The sequence below is a fragment of the Alligator sinensis genome, unplaced genomic scaffold (assembly GCF_000455745.1).
Source record: "Alligator sinensis unplaced genomic scaffold, ASM45574v1 scaffold314_1, whole genome shotgun sequence".
Classification (NCBI taxonomy): Eukaryota; Metazoa; Chordata; order Crocodylia; family Alligatoridae; genus Alligator; species Alligator sinensis.
The window spans coordinates 661,794-680,842 of record NW_005842703.1 but is presented as its reverse complement, the minus strand read 5'-3'; the positions used below and the strand labels follow the sequence as shown (position 1 = coordinate 680,842).

The 19,049-nt window shown below is 44.0% G+C and overlaps 1 protein-coding gene across 1 annotated transcript in view; it reads right to left on the bottom strand.

Moving 5' to 3' along the window:
* LOC102386454 (cytosolic phospholipase A2 epsilon) overlaps positions 1–19,049 on the bottom strand; it is a 67,249-nt gene that overhangs the window by 19,121 nt on the left and 29,079 nt on the right. The window contains exons 9-12 of the mRNA XM_014524902.2: positions 17,397–17,566; positions 16,924–17,019; positions 14,975–15,012; positions 13,389–13,524 (exon numbers count right to left, since the gene is read on the bottom strand). Coding sequence (XP_014380388.1) covers positions 13,389–13,524; positions 14,975–15,012; positions 16,924–17,019; positions 17,397–17,566 — 440 coding nt within the window. The remainder of the gene's footprint in view (positions 1–13,388; positions 13,525–14,974; positions 15,013–16,923; positions 17,020–17,396; positions 17,567–19,049) is intronic.

The following is a 19,049-nucleotide window of genomic DNA, read 5'->3' as shown; positions in this document are numbered from 1 at the left end:
ATGTCCAGTTATTCTAACTGAAAAACTCTCCATCTGATGTGCTCTACCCAGTGGGCCAGCTTCAAGAGTAGTGCTGGGAAGCACTTTAGATAAATGGTTCTCAAGCTTTTTACATGTGAGTCACCCTTTGTTTCAGTCAAAGCGCTTCTCCATAACTTCTGTGAATTGAGCAGCATCCCTATTTAATTAAAAAAAAACTATTTTTTTTATTACAGTGCTTAACTCTTTGTAGACGGGTTCAGGAGTGGAGGCAGGGCAGCAGCCAGGTAGGGACTAGCCTGAGCCTACACTTAACTCCTCACACCTGTTTATCTCCCCATATCTTGCAGCACCCTTCAAAAGATCTCATAGCACCCTGGCTGAGAATCCCTGCTTTAGATAATGTCTGGCCCATCGCTTGGTGCTTAAAGCATTTTGCTGAGAATCAGCAGATGTAGGTTCTAACGCACTCCAGTTGAGCAAGCATTTAGAGTTTGAGTCTTCTGATCCCTGGGCAACTGCCCCAAGAATTAGACAAAAAAATTGGTAGATCTCCCTTCCTCCTCCTCTGGAAGGTACATGTGCAGGATGATCCTGTGCTGCCAAATGTACAAATATGATCTGCACTCTGCATGAATGCCACAAATTGTAATTATACAGCCAGGAAACTGCCACTTAGGTATGAGAAAGTGATTAGGATGTAGTCTATACTTTGGATTAATCAGAAATAGAGGAATAACTGGAATTAATCTGTGTTTTCTCTACCTAAATATTGGCAAATGGAAGGGCAAAGCCTCCCTTGTCAGACATAATTTTTAAAGTATTAAATCTATTTGGAGACTAATCTCACTCACTCCCTTTAAATACTTCCAGCCCCTCCCTGCTTAAGGTCTGATAACCAGGGATACAAGAATTGGTACCTTCCTCTGATTATATTAGATTTGTATTACATGCAATAAATCAGAAAACAGATTCCCAGTTTTTATATCTGTAGAAACGATCTATTCATCGCTGAAGTGCTTCACCGCTGAAGAACAGAAATGATCTCTTCACTACTGTCACTGATGTGATATGACCTTGTAATTAACTACTTGTCATCTTGGGCTGCTCAAACTTTGTGGCATTTGAGGCTGTGTGAGCATTCAAAATATCTCTGGTGCACACACTTTGCATTTGAATTTGGAAAACATTTCCCCAAGTTACTTAAACCTATGGCTCATCTGACAGATGAATTGGCTCAGCTAGAAGTAAAGATTAATAGCATATACTGAGCCAATTTACTGCTGCTGCAAATATTAGATATTTTTTTGTGCAGAACTGTGGATCCCAAGAAAAAAGAACTTATTTTAATAACTGTGTTTGAAAATAAAGCTCTTTTTCACATGCAAGATGAAAAACCTCATTATGTAAAAAGAGGTGATAAACCCAGCTTGGGGGAAAGGAAGTAAGTCCACCATTCTGGCTTCTGAGTTTATGTGCTGCCTAATTCTGCTGAGGTTGTTTGCAAAACGAGGTCTGATTTTCTACTACCTATATACCTTGTGCAGTTATTGGCACCTGCATCAGCATAACTATAATACATGACAAAATTAGAATGACAGCATTTACCCATTTGGCACAAGTTAAATGTCCACACAAGTCAAGCTATGGAAAGTTAGGCTTCAAGTCATTTTGAACCATCCCATGGAATGCAACCTTGAATATGGTGGAGAGGTATGTGCTTTCAGTAACCTTGAGAGTGATGCCCTCTGGAATTTCGTACTTGTGGTAGGGTCAACCATGGTGGCAAGGTCAAAAGCAAGGTTTCTAGACTAATAACAATCTAAAAATAAAAATAAGAGTCCTCAACAGCAGAGCAAGTGGATGAAGAGAGAATTCTAATATTATAAAATCCTTAGTCTGTCTGTCTGTCTGTCCTTAATGCTTTATTCACACTCTGGTTATCTGAAACAACCAATCAGAGTGCTTCAAGAGTGTTCCAGACAGGAGGCGGCTGCAGCACAATGGAATGCTGCCATGATGGTGGGGACAGAGCAGCTGGAGTGGGGGAGCAAGGCCAGTGATGCTGGCCTTCCTCCCCCACAGTTCTGATCCCTGGAGGCAGTGGCAGCATGAGGTGCTGGCCGAGAGGGCTGGAGGAGATGGCGAGGAAAACTTTCCCCTTCTCCCCCCAACCCCTGCTCCTGGGAGGCGGCGGCAGCTTGGGGTGGTGGGTGGCAGCACTCTGTACCTGCCTGCCTTACAACCCCCGCCCCCCCGTCATTCCTGATGGGCAATTGGCTAGTACTTCATAACAGCTGCAACAGCGATGAAGGCTGCAGCAGAATAGAAATGTCTGGTCATCTAGGTTTTCCTTGCTATTGGATTAAGGTTTCCTTCCTGTGGTGCTGATGTGCAACAACTTGTCCACATTAAAAGAAGACGTGCACAGATATCTTCCTTCAATAGCAAATCCTATGGCAGTGGGTGAGTGGCAACAGGGGCAGGCACCAGTGCTTACTGGAAGCCTCTAGCCACAGACCTACATGGAAGCAATGATTGTATGATGATCATACTGTGCTTGGAACTGAGACAGGTGTGATATTTGGCATCTGCAATCATGACTGAGAAGGCATATTTAGGATCCATTCTTCTCACACTGTATGAGGAGGCAGCTAGTAAAGGTGCCCTAAACATAATCCATCTTATTTCACCTGACTGAAAAAAAAAGTGTCCAGTGGGATCACTTTATCTATGGTCCAAATCAAGTAATGAAGTTTGCAACCTAAAACATGCTCATTCTGATGGATAACCCTAACAGTGATTGACCAGAATGAAAGACAGCACTCGCTGCTAGAGAACCTGAACAATTTGATATTGACAAGTTCTGCATTTAGTAAGATCAGACATGCAAAAGAATAGCAGTTCACAGAGCATGGTGGTTGCTACACCTTTTTTGGAAAGAAAAAGAAGAAAAAAGACAGACACATCCATTGCATTGGTTTTGCTATCAAGACCAAGATTGTCACTAACATGCTGGAATGTCCATTTGGCATCAGTAATCATCTCACGATCCTTTGTGTTCAATTGACCAATAGATCACATGTAACATTTAGCAGTGTGTATTCCCCGACCCTTTATGTAGATGATAAAATAAAACAAGAATTCTATTCTAAACTCAACCATGTCCTGTCATCTATCCCCAAAGAAGATATGATAATTATTCTTGGTGGTTTCAGTGCTAGAGTGGGTAGGGACTCTGAGCTATGGAAAGGAACACTTGGAAAGGAAGGGATTGGGAAAGTCAATTCAAATGCAATTCTCCTCAACAAGTGTTTGGAACATGATCTCATCATCACAAACTCCTTATTCTGCCATAACAACAAATGAAAGACATCATGGATGAACCCCTGCTCAAACACAGGCACCTGATTGACTACATCATAGTGTGTGTTCAGGACCTTTGTGATGTCCATATCACCAAATCTATAACCAATGAAGGCAACTGTTGGATGGATCATCATTTGATACAGTCCATTTGTATTCCCCAAAAATTATGTAAATAAAAGAAACAACCAAGAAAGAGGGGTTCAATACTGAGTGCTTGAGACTGCTAAAAGCAACCATCTCCTAGTGCCTCAATGAAAAACTCTGATCTCCCTGATGATCTCAACACCATTGATTACTAGAAAAGTCTCAAGAAAGGCATCCAGGAGGTGTACAAAGAATCTCTAGACTTTTCTGCACAGAAACATCATGACTGGTTTGATGAGAATTGTCGGGAAATACAATCTCCCATTGACAGAAAAAGAGCCCTCAAAGTTTGGCAGAAAGACATTAACTTTAAACAGAAGCAACACACTTATCACCACATTAAAACTGAGACCTAGAGGAATAATTGAGACCAAAAGAACAAATGGTGGAAGGACAAAGCAAACAAGATTCAAAAGTTTGCTGACAGGTACAACACACATAGTTTCTTCAGTGCAACCAAAGTTATCTATGGGCTAACCACACAAGAAGCCATTCCTCTGATGTCCAAGGATGGAACAACACTCCTTAAGGCACCTCCATCATCAATGCATGTTGGAAGAACCACTTTCAAGAGCTCCTGAACCAAGACTCCAACATGAAAGCCATTCCACAACACCCCATTAAGGAATACCTTGCAGATACAACAACTTATCAAGTGGCCTTGTAAGCCATTAAGCAGATGAAAAACAAAGTATATGGTTCTGATGGAATACCAGCTGAAAAGCAAGGTGCAAAAAACTCTCATCAACTACATTTTATTATTATGAAATTCTGGAAATGTGAGCAGATTCCCAGTGACTTGAAAAATGCCAGAATTGTAACCATGTTCAAGAAAGAAGATAGCAGTCATTATTGTGGTATTGCACTTCTGTCCATAGCTAGGAAAATCCTTGCCTGCATTCTCCTCAATAGACTCACTTTCCTTGCTGAGGAGATTCTACTTGAGTCACAGTGTGGTTCCAGACCACTGAGAGGTACGATAGATATGACCTTTGTTACCAGACAGTTGCAGGAGAAGTTTTGTGAACACCGATGAGATCTTTCTATGGCCTTCACTGACCTGACTAAAGCTTTTGACTCAGTCAACAGAAAGGCCTTATGGAAGATCTTGATGCGATCTGGATGCCTGCCAAAATGTGTTACCATTAACAGACTCCTTCATGATGACATGACAGCAACTATTGTAAGCAATGGCTTGGAAAAAGACCCCTTCACCATTAGAACTAGAGTCAAGCAAGGAGATGTGATTGCATGAACACTCTTTTCCATCTTTATCACAGCTATTCCACACTTCATTGTTGACAGACTTCCATCTGGAGTCAGCATCCAATACTGTATGTGCAGGAATCTCTTTAATATCTATTGGTTACATTCCAAATCCAAGATAACTGACACCGCCATTACTGATCTGCAATACACTGAAGTTTGTCTTGTGTGTCTTTAACACTCAGTTAAAGAGCTCCAAGTCACTCTCGGTTGCTTTTGTGAAGTGTATGAAATGCTTGGACTCACGGTCATCTTCACAAAAACTAAGATACTTAACAACTCACCCTGAAAACAACCATTTGCTCACACAGTACAATTAGAGCCAATTCTTGGAAACTGTTGAGCATTTCCCCTATCTAGGTATCATAGAGAAGTAGGGAAGGAAGGGACCCCCACAGGTTATCTAGTCCGGGTCCCTGCCTGAGGCAGGATCAGCCCTATCCAAACCATCCCAAACAAACCATAATCTAAACTCTACATAAGACTGCTGTCAACCTTGACACAACACAGACCTAACCCCTGACCTGCCATTGGTAAAGCAGGGGAACCACAGCAGCCAACATCCTGCTTCTATGAAATGTTGTCAATATATGCTCAAGAGATCCTGGGTAGAGGGCCATGCCCCCACTACAGAGGAAAGCAAAAACCGCCACAGTCCATACCAATCTGACTGCAGAGTAAAATCTTTTCTTGATTCCAAATATGGCAATCGATCTGGCCTTGACCTAGGGCAATAACCTCTAGCCAGGAACCTCCCAGCAGGAGCACTGGCACACCCCATTTGAAGTCCGCAGCCTTGGCTGTAGCCAACACCCAATGCATCTGAGGAAGGCTTAAAAAAACTCTGACACATGTAGCAGGAAAAGCAAAAGAGGGCAACCAGCAAAGCCCAGAAGCGTGGGAAATACCCATAGTAGAACATAGGCAAAACTATGTCCAGATCATCCTTGACTAGTGGCTGCCAAACCTCTTGTTGAATACCTCGTGATGGAGAGTCCACAACTTCCTTAGGCAGTCTATTCCACTACCTCACTGTTGTAATAGTGAAGAATTTTTTTCTGGATATCCAATCTAAACTTACTTTTCTGCAACTACAAGCCATTGGTCCCCAAGAGAGAACAGGTGCTTTCCCTCTTCTTTATATGGTAGCCCTTCAGTTATTTGAAGACTGATACCATGTCTCCTCTGAAGCACCTTTTCCACAAACTGAACGTGCCTAGCTCCTTTACCCTCTCCTCATATGGCTTGCCTTCCAAGCCCCTTATCATTTTTATCATATTGCCCATCTCTGGACCCTCTCTACTTGCCCACACGCTCTTTAAAATGTGGAGCCCAGAACTGCACACAGCACTGCAGATGAACCTAACCAGTGCTGCGTAGGGAGACACTATCACCTCCTGTGTCCTGTGCCTAACTGCACCTAATTGATGTGTCCCAAAGATGTATTTGCCTTTTGTGCAGCTGCATCACACTGCAGACTCATATTGAGTCTGTGATCTTCGAAGACTCCAAAGTCCTTTTCCATAGACCTGCCATCCAGCCAGGTGTCATTCATTTTATATCCGTGTTTTTGATTATTCCTCCTGAGGTGTAGCACCTTGCATTTGTCCACATTGAATTTCATCCTATTAGCTCTAGCTCAACTTTCCAGTGTATTGATATTCTTCTGAATGCACTCACATCCTCCAGTGTCTTTACAATCCTTCCCAGTTTCATGATGTCTGCAAACTTGCTCAGGAAGCTTTCTATGCCAGCTTCCAAATTCTTAAAAAAAAAATGCATTTAACAGCACCAAACCCAGGACAGACCTCTGTGGAACTCCACTTGAAACCTCCTGCCATTTTGACATAGACCTGTTAATCATTGTCCTTTGCCTCTGGCTATTGAGCCAGTTATCTGTGCACCTTGTAGTAGTTTTAGCTAGTCCACATTTCTCCAATTTGTTTATAAGAAGCTCACGCGGGATCTTGTCAAAATTCTTGCTGATGTTGAGATACACTATAACCACAGCATTCCCTTCATCCACCCAAGTAGTTATTTTGTCAAAGAATCAGATAAAGTTTGTTTGACACAATTTGTTTTTTATATATCCATTCTGACTGTTTGTGATCACCCTTTTCTCCTCCAGATGCTTGCAAGTGGCCTTCCAGTAACATCCCAGGTATTCATGTGAGGTTAACTGGCCTGTAGTTCCCCAGGTCCTCCTTTTTGCCTTTTATGAAGAGGGGCAATATGCTGGCCCTTTTCCAGTCCTCTGGTATCTGGCCTGTCTCCCACAACTTCATGAAGATCATTGCCAAGGGCTCTAAGATCTCCTCTACCAGTTTCTTCAGGACCCTGGGATGAAGCTCATCCAGCCCTTTTGACTTGAATTCAGACCCAACAAAAGCTCTCTAACCATCTCTTTTGTTATTTCCTCCCTCACATTGCCCACTTCCTTATCCAGGTAATTCTTATTAGGTGTCTAGCTTCAGCTTATTTATTTTGTGAAGAGTACTGCAAACTAGCTGTTGAGTAGATCTGCCGCCTTTGCATCTTCAGTTAAGAGTGCCCCCCTGGCTTGTTAACAGATGATTCACAGATTCCTTGGTCCTTTTTTTCTTACTAACTTACTTATAGAACCTCTTGTTTTTGCCCTTAACCTCCTTTGCCAGGTGCAGCTCATTATTTATCTTTGCCTTCCTGATTTTGTCCCTGCAGGCTCTTGCTATTTCCTGGTATACTTTCTTGGTGACCTGCCCATTTTTACATTGACTGTGTGATTTCCTTTTGCCTTTGAGGCATTTTAGAAGCTCCTCGTGCAGCCACATTGATCTCTTGCCATTCTTCTTGTGCTTCCATCATGTCAGGACAGTTTCTTGTTAGGCTTCCGATACTGTGCCCTTTAGATGCTCCCAGCCCTCCACGGTGCCTTTATCCTTTAGCCTATCCTTCCATGACACCAGGCCTATTAACTCGAGTTGAATGAAATCCAGATCTGTTTTTTTCCTCCTGAACCAGGGAACAAGTGTCTATGTTTTTAACATACAAGGCAACACTACCCCCGACCCCCCTTTTCTCCCAACCCTGTTCCTCCAAAGCAGTGTGTAACCCTTAATGCTGACATTCCAGTCATAAGACCTGTCCTACCAGGTCTCTGTGGTGTCAGTCAGATCATAGATCTTTCTTAGGCTGCAGCTTCTACCTTATCTTATTTATTCCCCATACTTCTCACATTTGTATACACACATCAGACATATTTTGCATTTTGCTTCCCTTTTGCACCGCATGTTGCAGTTCTGTTGCTCTCTGGTCCTTTCCCAGAGTTAAGTTGCTTCTTTGAGTCTTTTCCTTTCTGGATGGTGTGTTCTGTCACTGGTGAGTTTTGATCACTATCCCGCATGGAACCTAGTTTAAAGCCCTCCTTACTAGGTTTGCCAAACGATACCCAAAGATTCTCTTCTCTTTTCTCACCAGATGGATCCCATCTCTTGATAACAGTCCTCCTCCCAAGGACATCCACCCATTGTCAAAGATGCCAAAGCCTTCATGGTAACATCACAATCTCAACCATACATGCACTTCCAGGACACAATGGTGTCTCTCTGGACCCTTACCTTTCATGGGAAGAATTGATGAGAACACCACTTGTGCTCCAGGCTCCTTAATCTTCTTGCCAAGAGCCTCATAGTCACCTCTGATCTGCTCAGTGACATTTCTGGCCATATCATTGGTGCCTACATAGACAATCAGGAAGGGGTAATAGTCCTATGAATGGATGAGCTTTGGCAGTCTCTCTGTGATGTCCTGAATTTGGGCAGGCAACCAGGCAGAAAACAGACCACCCAGGCCCCCAAATCTGGACAACAAATAGGTGCCTCTCTTCCCCGCAGAAGGGAGTCACCAACCACTACAACTCTTTTTTTCCTTCTTGGTGCAGTGGTCCTGGAGCCCACTGCAGCACAAAAAAGTATGTTTATAAATGCCCTCAGTCACTCCAGCAGAAGGAGGAAAGAAAAAGCTAGAGAGAGAGAAAGAGAGAGAGGCAAACACACACCATAGGGGGAAAAGGAAATAAAAACAAAAAACCCAAACAAACCCACACACCAGGCAATAGGCAAACACTCTAGCAGCAATCAGCCATCCTAAGTCACTAGCACAGAGAAAAGCCTCTTCAAGGCAGTTCCACACCTGAGCTGCTTACTCCAGAGCAACTGCTCTCTGCTTACTGGTTAGCTTAGGGTAGCCAACTTTCAGAAAAAGTAAACATAGACAATAATATTCAACGCCAGATAAAATCTACCAATGCTGCCATTGGTAGATCTCCAAAATCATGTCTTCAGTGATCATGACATAAGGACCTATGCCAAACTTCTTGTCTAGCAGGCTGATCTCAACCCTACCCTGTTGTATAGGGCAAAGTACAGACAGTTAAAAAGCATGAGGCTGAATTGATTAAATCTTTGCAGGTTAGTCTAAGCTGAGTAGTTTGAACCAATAAGCAAGTGAACAAACTTTTGATTCCGGAAATGCAGCCACATGCCTGCAGTGGCCCAGGCTGGAGCAGACAGCTTGGGTCAAGACAAGGCCACCCATCCTACAAGGCAAGGTTTGCTGGGGAGGTGCAAGGCATCCCAGGATGCTGGAGGACTGTGAATTAATTTAAATCAGGAGGGGATCTGGGACAGAAGTTCAATAAACTGATTTAATCTAAATAAATTAATACTACATCCATCTAGGTTTATCTTAAACCAGTTTCAGCCATTTTGAAAGTTGATGTGCACTGAACTTCTGTTGTGTTACAGATTTGAATCAGTTTCCAATCACGTATACTGGTTTATGTATAATTTCTGTCCCTAGTCCAGGTGTGAAACTTGGATGACATACTAGAAACATCTGAAACCTTTGGAACATTACGATCAGTGATGCCTTCAGAAAATCCTTCATATCACTTGGAAAGATCAAAGAGTGAATGCCAATGTTCTGACTCAAGCAAACACCACCAGTACTGAAGGCATACTTATATGGCACCAACTCCATTGGACATGCCATGCCATAAGGAAGCCTGATAACTGGCTCCCAAAACAGGTTGTATACTCCCAACTAACCAGTGGTCACTGCTGTAGACGTGGGCAAAAGAAACGACTCAAGGACTAGGGCTGTGCAAAGCTTTGGGTGGTGATTTGATTTGGAGGAGATTTGGCCCAATTCAGTGGCCGAACCTCCGAATCCAAATCAAATCGAGGGACAAATTTTAAGGTCCAAATTGATTCAAAGCTCTCCGAATCTTAAAAAAGATTCGGAGAGCTTTGATGATTCGGGCAGTCCCCAGTGGCTGTAGCAGGGAGCTGCAGCCGGTCTCTGAGCTGGTAAGTACTAGGGGCGAGGGAGGTGGGGCTGGTGGTGGGAGAGGACCTACCCCTTCCTGCTGGAACTATTTGCCATGTCTTCAATTAAACATGAAGATCTTGAATTTACCTCCTTAGTCATCTATAGACTCAAAAATGACTTCCCTATTTACTGGAGAATTTTCATCCTCATATCAAGGGACTACCATTGCCACTGTTGATTTTTTAATATGGCTGGCTAAGAAGATAATTTGGCTGCTTGCAAATGTTAAAAAAATCCCTCAAAAACTGTGCTTTACTGGAAGAAGCAGCACATTACTTTGACCCGGCTTTGTAGCATCTGAATAGATCGGGTGCTTCAGCAGGGCTTTTGGTGCTTTTATCTAAAGCTGATTCAATAAGGTATAGAGACTAACATCTGCAACATCTGGAAGTTTGGGTAGGAACTAAGGAGATGGAGGAGGTTCCTGGGAACCCAGTGTAGGGTCCAGAGACCTGAGAAAGGGGCTGAGTGCCTGGGCCTAGTCAGAGGCCAGGCCAGCCTGGAATAAGAGAGGCTGTGTGGACAGGAGCCTAGAGAAAGGCCAGGCTAGCCCAGACAGTAAAAGTCTGGGAGTCTTTGGGTCTATTGAGGGGCTGAGTGTTTGAAAGACCTAGTGAAGGGTTTTGTGGAACCCAATGAGTGGGGCAGAGTGTGGGGATCTATTGAGGGGCCTGGATGAGCCCAGAGAAAGAGGGGCTGTGTAGGAAGACTTATGGCGGGGCTCCAGGTGAGCCTAGAGATAGAAGAATGATCTATACAGGGGCCCAAGAGGGTGGACCCACAATGAAGAGAGGGCTGGTTGTTTGAGAACTGACCCTATAAACATCAACTAATCCAAGCTGGCGCCAGGGTCTAGGATGGGTTGAAGAGTGTGATATGCAGCCATGAGAGACTGACATAACCAGGAGCTTGGAGTCTCGACTGGCCTGGAGGTGAGGCCAGAGCCTGTAGGGGGCCAAAGGTCCTTGTGGGGGGCCACAGCCGAGAGGGAGGGATGAAGCGGTGGGCAGCCCAGGATGACGATGGCTGGTGCTAGGCTGTCTGAGGAGAAGAGATCAAGGACAGGGGTCTGAGAGTGAGCTGGGGCCATTATAGTAGGATTAGGGCAGCCTCCTGCAATATATATATCCATTAACATCAAGGCATGGTGGGCAAGAGTGGGGCAGTGTGCCCTTAGAACAGTGTATTACAGAATTCTTTTGGGGTGCCCTGTTACACAGATTCTCAAGGAATCCATATCTAAGCACTTGGAGGAGAAGAAGGTGATTAGGAACAGTCAGCATTGATTCACTAGGGGCAAGTCATACCAGACTAACCTGATTGCCTTCTCTGATGAAGTGACTGCCTCTGTGGATGCGAGGAGACCAGTGGATGTGGTATACCTTGATTTTAGCAAGGCTTTTGATATGGCCTTCCACAATGTGTTTGCAGGCAAGCTAAGGAAGCACAATCTGGATGAATGGACTGTAAGGCGGATAGAAAACTGACTGGAGCATTGGGCTCAGAGGGTAGTAATCAATAGCTCATGTCTAGTTGGTGGCTGGTATCAATTGGAGTGCCCCAGAGGCCAGTCCTGGGACTGGTTCTGTTCAATGTCTTCATCAATGACCTGGGGGGGCGGGGCCGGGTGGGTCCTGCTTTTGTGGGTCCTACTGCCCTTGGTTCCTGTCATTTTTGACAGGAACCAAGGGCAGATAAATATTAATTTTCTAAATTTTTTAGGGGCCCCGTGGGCCAGATAGAATGGCCTCGCAGGCCGGATCTGGCCCATGGGCCATATTTTGCCCATCCCTGGAGTACTGCATCCAGTTCTGGGTGCCGCACTTCAAGAGGGATGTGGCTAGCATTGAGAGGGTCCAGAGGAGGGCCACTCGCATGGTCAAGGGGCAGCAAGGCAGGCTCTACAAAGAGAGGCTAAAGGGCCTGAATCTATTCAGCCTCCACAAGAGAAGGCTGAGAGGGGATCTGGTGGCTGTTTACAGACTCACCAAGGGGGACCAGCAGAAATTAGGTGAGGCTCTGTTCCCTCAGGCACCACTGGGGGTTACTAGGAATAACGGCCACAAATTGTTAGAGAGAAGGTTCAGGCTGGACATCAGGAGGCATTACTTTACAGTTAGGGCTGCCAGGCTCTGGAATGGACTCCTAAGGGAGGTGATGCTCTCTCCTACCTTTGGGGTCTTCAAGAGGAGCCTGGATAGATTTTCCTGGGGTGTTATAACCCTGCACTCATTCCTGCCCAGGGCAGGGGGCCAGACCTGATGATCTGTTTAGGTCCCTTTTGACCCTAAGTACTATGAAACTATGAGTGTTGCCAGCAGATCAAGCAAAGTGATTCTTCCCCTCTATTCAGCACTGGTGAGCCCACATCTGGAGTACTGTGTTCAATTTTGGGCCCTCCACTACAGAAAGGATGTGGACAAATTAGAGAGAGTCCAGCAGAAGGAAATGAAAATGGTGAGGGGACTGGGACACATGACTTATGAGGAGAGACTGAGGGAACTGGGATTATTTAGTTTAGAAAAGAGAAGACTGAGAAGGGATTTAATACCTGAAGTTGGTTTGAATGTGGATGGCTCTAGACTGTTCTCAGTGGTAGTAGATGACAGAAAAAGAAGCAATGGTTTCAAGTTACAACAAGGGAAGTTGAGGTTAGATATTAGGAAGAACTGTCTCACTAGGAGGACAGTAAACACTGGAACAGGTTATCCAGAAAGGTCATGGAAGCTCCATCCTTGGAGGTATTTAAGATCTGGTTAGACTTCTCCTGATTGCCATGAGTTTTCAAACACGATGTCCAGTAGCTCTGCAACCACATCAGCCTTGGCTGGAATGATCTAGTTGGGGATGGTCCTGCTTTGAGCAGGGATTTGGACTAGATGACCTCCTGAAGTCCCTTCCAACCCTAATTTTCTATGATTCTACATGAGACGCTAACTGTGCAGTAGCCTAATTCTACTGCGCATTAGCATGCATGGCAAAAACCACACTAATATGCTAATGTGTAGTAGTATTAGACTACTATTCAGTTAGCATCACTAAAAAAACATGAGCGGGTGCTACTGCATAGTAGCGCCAGTTACTGTACATTGATTTAGTACTTGGATATATAAGTACTAAATTTTAATGCGCAGTAAGTACGGTGCATTAATGAATGTGTAGATATGCCCAGAGTACAAAACACCACATTTCTGTGTGCAAATGATTAACTAGAAGAAGTCCTTTCAAAGAAGTAGTGGGAAGGATTCTGTTACACCTACCTCATCATCTTGTAGGTCCTCCTCTAGCTGGAGAACCTTTTTCAGAGCAGCTGCCACCACCTTTTTCCTTTTGCATAGGAAATCCTTCTCCTGTGTACACAGGTCAAACCCTAAGCGCACATCTAGGTTTTCCTGGCTGGAAAAAGAGGATTTGTACATTATGACTTGCAGTCAGTGTTATGTCTACAATGTTAAGATACCCCACAGAGTTAAATCAATAAACTCTATAGACTTCATAACTAGGCAAGCCAATATTATCATGCCTATGTAGATAAACTGACACGAGATAAGAAACAGATAGAGTGCAATTAGGGGACACGTCCTTTAATATTTTATTTTGTTACCAAAACTACTACCACCAGTATCTGCTTGGAATGACCTTAAGACTTTTTATTATCTAAAGTTAAATATAGCTGAAGTAACTGAATTGCCAGCTTAAACTTCCAAGTGCAAAATTTAGATACAGAAGTCCACATTTTCAAAGGCTCCTTCTTAATTGCATCTTTAGAATTTTTTCAAGCTTCATTTTACTGCATTTTAATATATAGTTTAATGCATTGTATTCTTGGTTTACAAAGAAGAAAAGAGTGATCTAACATAATCAGGTAAGTACAGATTTACATAAGGCCAGCTAACTAAAAATTGAAATATCTGCAGGTATCTTCATTTCAAGTTGTGGGTATTGTATAGGGATCTGATGTTCTGCTTTGTTCTTCTATGCTTTTTCTTTATGCTAGGGTAGAACTACATTTCTGCATAATGCAGTACTATATTATCTACCTTGCAAAAGTTAAGTATAGACAGGGATTTTCAAAGTTACCTAGGAGATGCAACTACCCATTTCCCATAAATTTTAATCAGAATTAAGAACTGGCTATGCATGTAGAACAACACTGTGCCATATTATAATCTCCAAGAGACAAACATGTTCCCTTCATGTCATAAATCTTGGTTTAATAGAAAAACATATGGTGGTAAAATTTAGGATTTATTTCCAACATAAACCTTGTTTATGATTTTGACACTGGAAAGAGTCTATAGGTCAAATTCTGTGCTAACTGCAACTACATGTCCTAATACACAAGTGCTGTATATAACTTCTTCATTTAATTGAAAGTGTGGTTGAATGTTTTTCTCCTCAAACTTTTCAATAAAACTGACGACTATACTGAGAATAAGCATAGGGAATTATAAGCACTAAAGTAGGATTTTAAAATTAAACTTCTTGTCAAGCATAATGCTAACCCTAAAACTTTGATAATTTAGTACTAAAGCATCACTACCAATGACAGAATTTCAATATTACAAGCTTTCACAGCAGGTGGGAGGCAGAGAAGCACTGTATATTCATACCCTGAGAACATACGTCAGGAGAACATTTTCCAAATGTCACCTAAACTGGATACCTGCATATCACAATTATTAGCAGTATTTTATTATACAGTCTTATTCAGATACCAATAAACCGCATCAATTTATGACATAATCACCTTTTTCCACTTGAACTAAGATCAAAAGATGGCTGCTGAATAGCAGAATAAAAGGAACACAGAAAGAAACATTTAAAGAAATATAAGATATCTTACCAGTTTTTTGCTATTAAGTGTACATCAAATTTTCCATGCTGAAAATAAGAAACAGAAATATCATAAATGCTAAAGCCTTCCTTCCTCCCCACCCTCGAATGACATTTCCCTGATTGCAGTCCTTATCACAGGGACCTACCAAAATTGCAGTTTTGCATTTTTCATGTAAAATGCAAAATCAGGCAATTTCTGCAAAAAAACAGTGGGCTCTGCAATTTTGGCAGACTTGCTGGACAAAAAAAAAACTTACTGGCAAGTGGAGAAAAGGGCAGGAATCCCTGCAGTCTTGGAGCATGGGAAGAGGAAAAAAGGGTTGGTGAGAGGGAGCAAATGAGAGGCTGCCCCTTTCCTGCCATGCACCCCGAGGTGCACTTGCACCTGCTGCTGGCAATGAGCTGGGCGGGGGCTCTGTGGACCCCAATGCAGCTGCTTGTTCCCTCCTCACCACCTGCCACAGCCAGTCTGGGCTCTGGGTAGGCCCCTACCACCAGCCACAGAGCATGGGCTGCTTGCAGTGGGCAGAAGGGAAGCTGCAAGCAGCTGTACCAGGGTCCGTGGAGCTCCAGCCCAGTTCATTGTTGGTGGAGGGTTCACATGCACCTTGGGGCAGGTGGTAAGGAAGGAGATGGGGCTGCGGTGCCACTAGCCCCTTCCCTCCTGTCCACCCTGACTCATTGTCAGTGGTAGGTGCATGTGCACTTTGGGGCAGACTGTGAGCAAGGGGTTGGGGCTGCATTGCCCTCGACCCCTTCTCTGCTGTCTTCCGTTAGGGGCATACGCACCTGCCAGTGGCAATGAGCCAAGCCAGGGCTCCACGGACCCTGGTGCAGCTGTTTGCAGCCTCCCCTCCACCTGCTGTGAGCATCCTTGGCACTATGGCCAGTGGCAGGGGCCTTCCCAGAGCCTGGTCTGGCTGTGGTGTGCCAAGTACACATGTGGCTTCATGTGCCACATTCTGACCTGTGTGCTGAGGTTTGCCAACCCCTGGTTAAGAATTTAACTGAATGCTTAGATTGGTTCATAATGCATGAATTAATAGCTTCACCAGGCTTAATCAAAGTAATTAAACCATGGTTTCAGGCCATCTGCCAATCTGCAGAGAGAGGTGGGATTGCAGGCCCCTCACCGATCAGAAGTGTGGGGTAGTCCCACTGTGATAACTCTGTGAAAATGCTGGCTGGCCCCATGATCTGCCCACAAAATTGGCTGCCTGCCTCCTCGTTTTGAGTAGACGCAAATACTTATTACATCCGCAATATGCCAACTATCTGTATGATACAGATGGTTTCATGGACCTCTAGAGAATATTCACCTGTATTTCAGTGGTTCCTAATTTTTCAGGCAGGTGCACCAATCCACTGTGTTAAGCTGATGGCTTTACATAACAACTGCCTCCTCTTACTGCTTCAAGAGTTGGGTCTAGAGAAGCTCAAGCACCATTACAACTTATGGAATACACAAATAGACATTGTATGGGCAGCTGTAGTGAAGCATGTCCCAGTGAAAAGACTCAAATATAAGCTATAGACTGGAGCCTAGAATACCAGAAATAACAGCTTTGAGTATCAGACTCAACGCAGAAACATGATGTAAACTGAAACTTTAGCCTGTTATTTTGACATGGTAACAAAACAGCCCATATCTTTACTAAACTTTAGGTTTTCCAAGAACCTTGAACTATGAGATTCTTCTTCTGTTCCAGGAACTCTCTCTTGTGTATAGCTGAATAATATTCCTAGTGTGTGAATAGCATCTTAGACTCTTTTCAGCCTTTTTATGCCCAATACCCAGCTGTTTCCTAATCCTTTCTAAAACTAGGAAAAAATGTGTTCTTTTTCTTAGTTCCTTAGCAGAAAGGATCATTTGTGGTGCTGATTTTGTTCCTGTCAATGGAACAGCAATAATTGAAATGCAGTTCAATATTATTCTGAACAGCTGACAACACTTACCTCACCTACTATTTTCTGGTCAAAGGGAAGTAAATTTAGAGGCAGGTTCATAATTCCAGTGCCTTTCATTCTTACTCCTCTTGACATGCAACAACACTGAAAAACACCCAAAAGAATTACTTCCTTATCACCTTACCCTACAAAATGAAGATTCACATTTCTGTTTCTGTTAGAATTATAGAATCATAGAAAATTAGGGATGGAAAGGAGCTCAGGAGGTCATCTAATCCAACCCCCGCTCAAAGCGGGACTATCCCCAATTAGTTCATTCCAGCCAGGGCTTTGTTGAGCCAGGCCTTAAAGAGATGGAGATTCCATCACCTTTCTAGGTAACCCATTCCAGTGCTTCACCACTCTCCTAGTGAGAGAGTTTTTCCTAATATCCAACCTAAACTTCCCTTACTGCAACGTGAGACCATTGCTCTTTTTTCTGCCACCACTGAGAACAGAGAAATTGTCCCAAGGTAACGTACAAGATCGGCAGATTTCTTCTTCTTTGAGAATGTAATGTCCAGTTGTGGTTGTTTATGCTTGGCATAGTGGAATTTAACAGCATCTGTGAGGTGACAGCAGTAATCAGCGCTCAGAGGAAGGGTCTGAGTTTCTTCAAAAGATCCCTGAACTGTAAGTTTGAAGCTGTGCCCTAAAGGGAGGGAATAAAATGTACAAAATAAAATTTTACCACTACTTGTAAAAAGTTAGAGAAAGAGCTGATTCCACTGAGAATTTCTGATAGAAACCCTAGGTATACAAATGTTTACACAATTTCTCTCAGACCAAAGATGACAGTTCCTGGAGAAGATCAACCCAACTCCAATCAGAAACAACTTCTGCCAGGAGAATGAAAACTGTACACTTACTTACCTTTCAGACAGAAGCTGCAGAGCCATCCTCCAGTATCCCAGAGTGCATTGCTCTCCTCCTGACCCCAGCTCCAGGGAGGTAGTCTGTGACTCAAGCTGGACTCTGCTACACCAGCTGATCATGGAGCAAACCCCTCCCCCTGACTGCCTTGGGACCAGGAAAGTTTTTCACCAGCCCTGTGCTGCACTCCAGGACTACAGGGAGACACAGAGTATTGGGACAGCTGCCCCCTCTGCACATGAACCAGACCCCCAGACTCCTACACCCTCGTACCCCTGAGATCCAGACCCCCACACCATTGCTCTTCCATCATAGACTGCTGGAATAGAAATCAACATGCCTGCGACTGACAAGACAACAAACTCACTCTGGGTCTCTTCTCTCAAAGCCTCACAGCAGGGAGATCAACCAGGGGAACCCTGCAGAGCACTCTGGAATGCATGTACAGGGGCCCTGGATGTGGGCTGCTGGAAAAGCAGGCTGTGTGTGCAGCATCCATCTGGACCCTCTGTCATTTGTACAGTGCTCTCCTGGTAGGTTTTCTTACCAGGGGAACAAACTGCAAGAATTCTTGAGGTCTATTGGAACACTTGTATGAACCCACAGGCTAAAGGTAATTTAATATAATAATAAAATGAACACTATTCATTACAATAATTCTATGGGCAGTAAGTCTGACTGCGTTCATTTTCTCAGGTAAAAGTGCTGGATACCAATGCCAGCATTCAAGAGTATTTCTCTAAGCCTGTCAGTTAGTACAGTCGCAGACATAATGTTACTTTAAAGTAGTATGGTTTTTATAACCAAGTATAGAAACAGTTAATAAAGCTACAGGTTTCCCTTGATTTATGTGCATGTGTTCCCAGAGAACAGTGCATAAATCAAATTCGCATAAAGTGGACCCATTTTACAATGTAACAAATAAGGATAGATTCCCATGGCGGTGAGGGAGGGAGTGAGGCTGCGACCAGAGAAGGGGTGGGGGGAGGGGTGCCTCTCCTGGGGCTGCACAAGGCAGAAAGCAGGGGGAACAGAGTGGCACTTACCCCAACCCCAGCTGCAGCGGCCCCGGGAGAGGCCGGTGCCAGCAGCCTGCAGCCACTGGGCTGCACCGTGGTCTGCCTGTCCCCCGCCTGTCTCCACTCACCTCTGCTCCTGGGCTGCACCATGCCTTGGTGCAGGAAGCTGGTGTTGGCTGCTCCCAGGACTGCTCCATCATGTGCTGGGGTGAGTACGGACAAGCAGAGCCCTGGGTGGTGCGG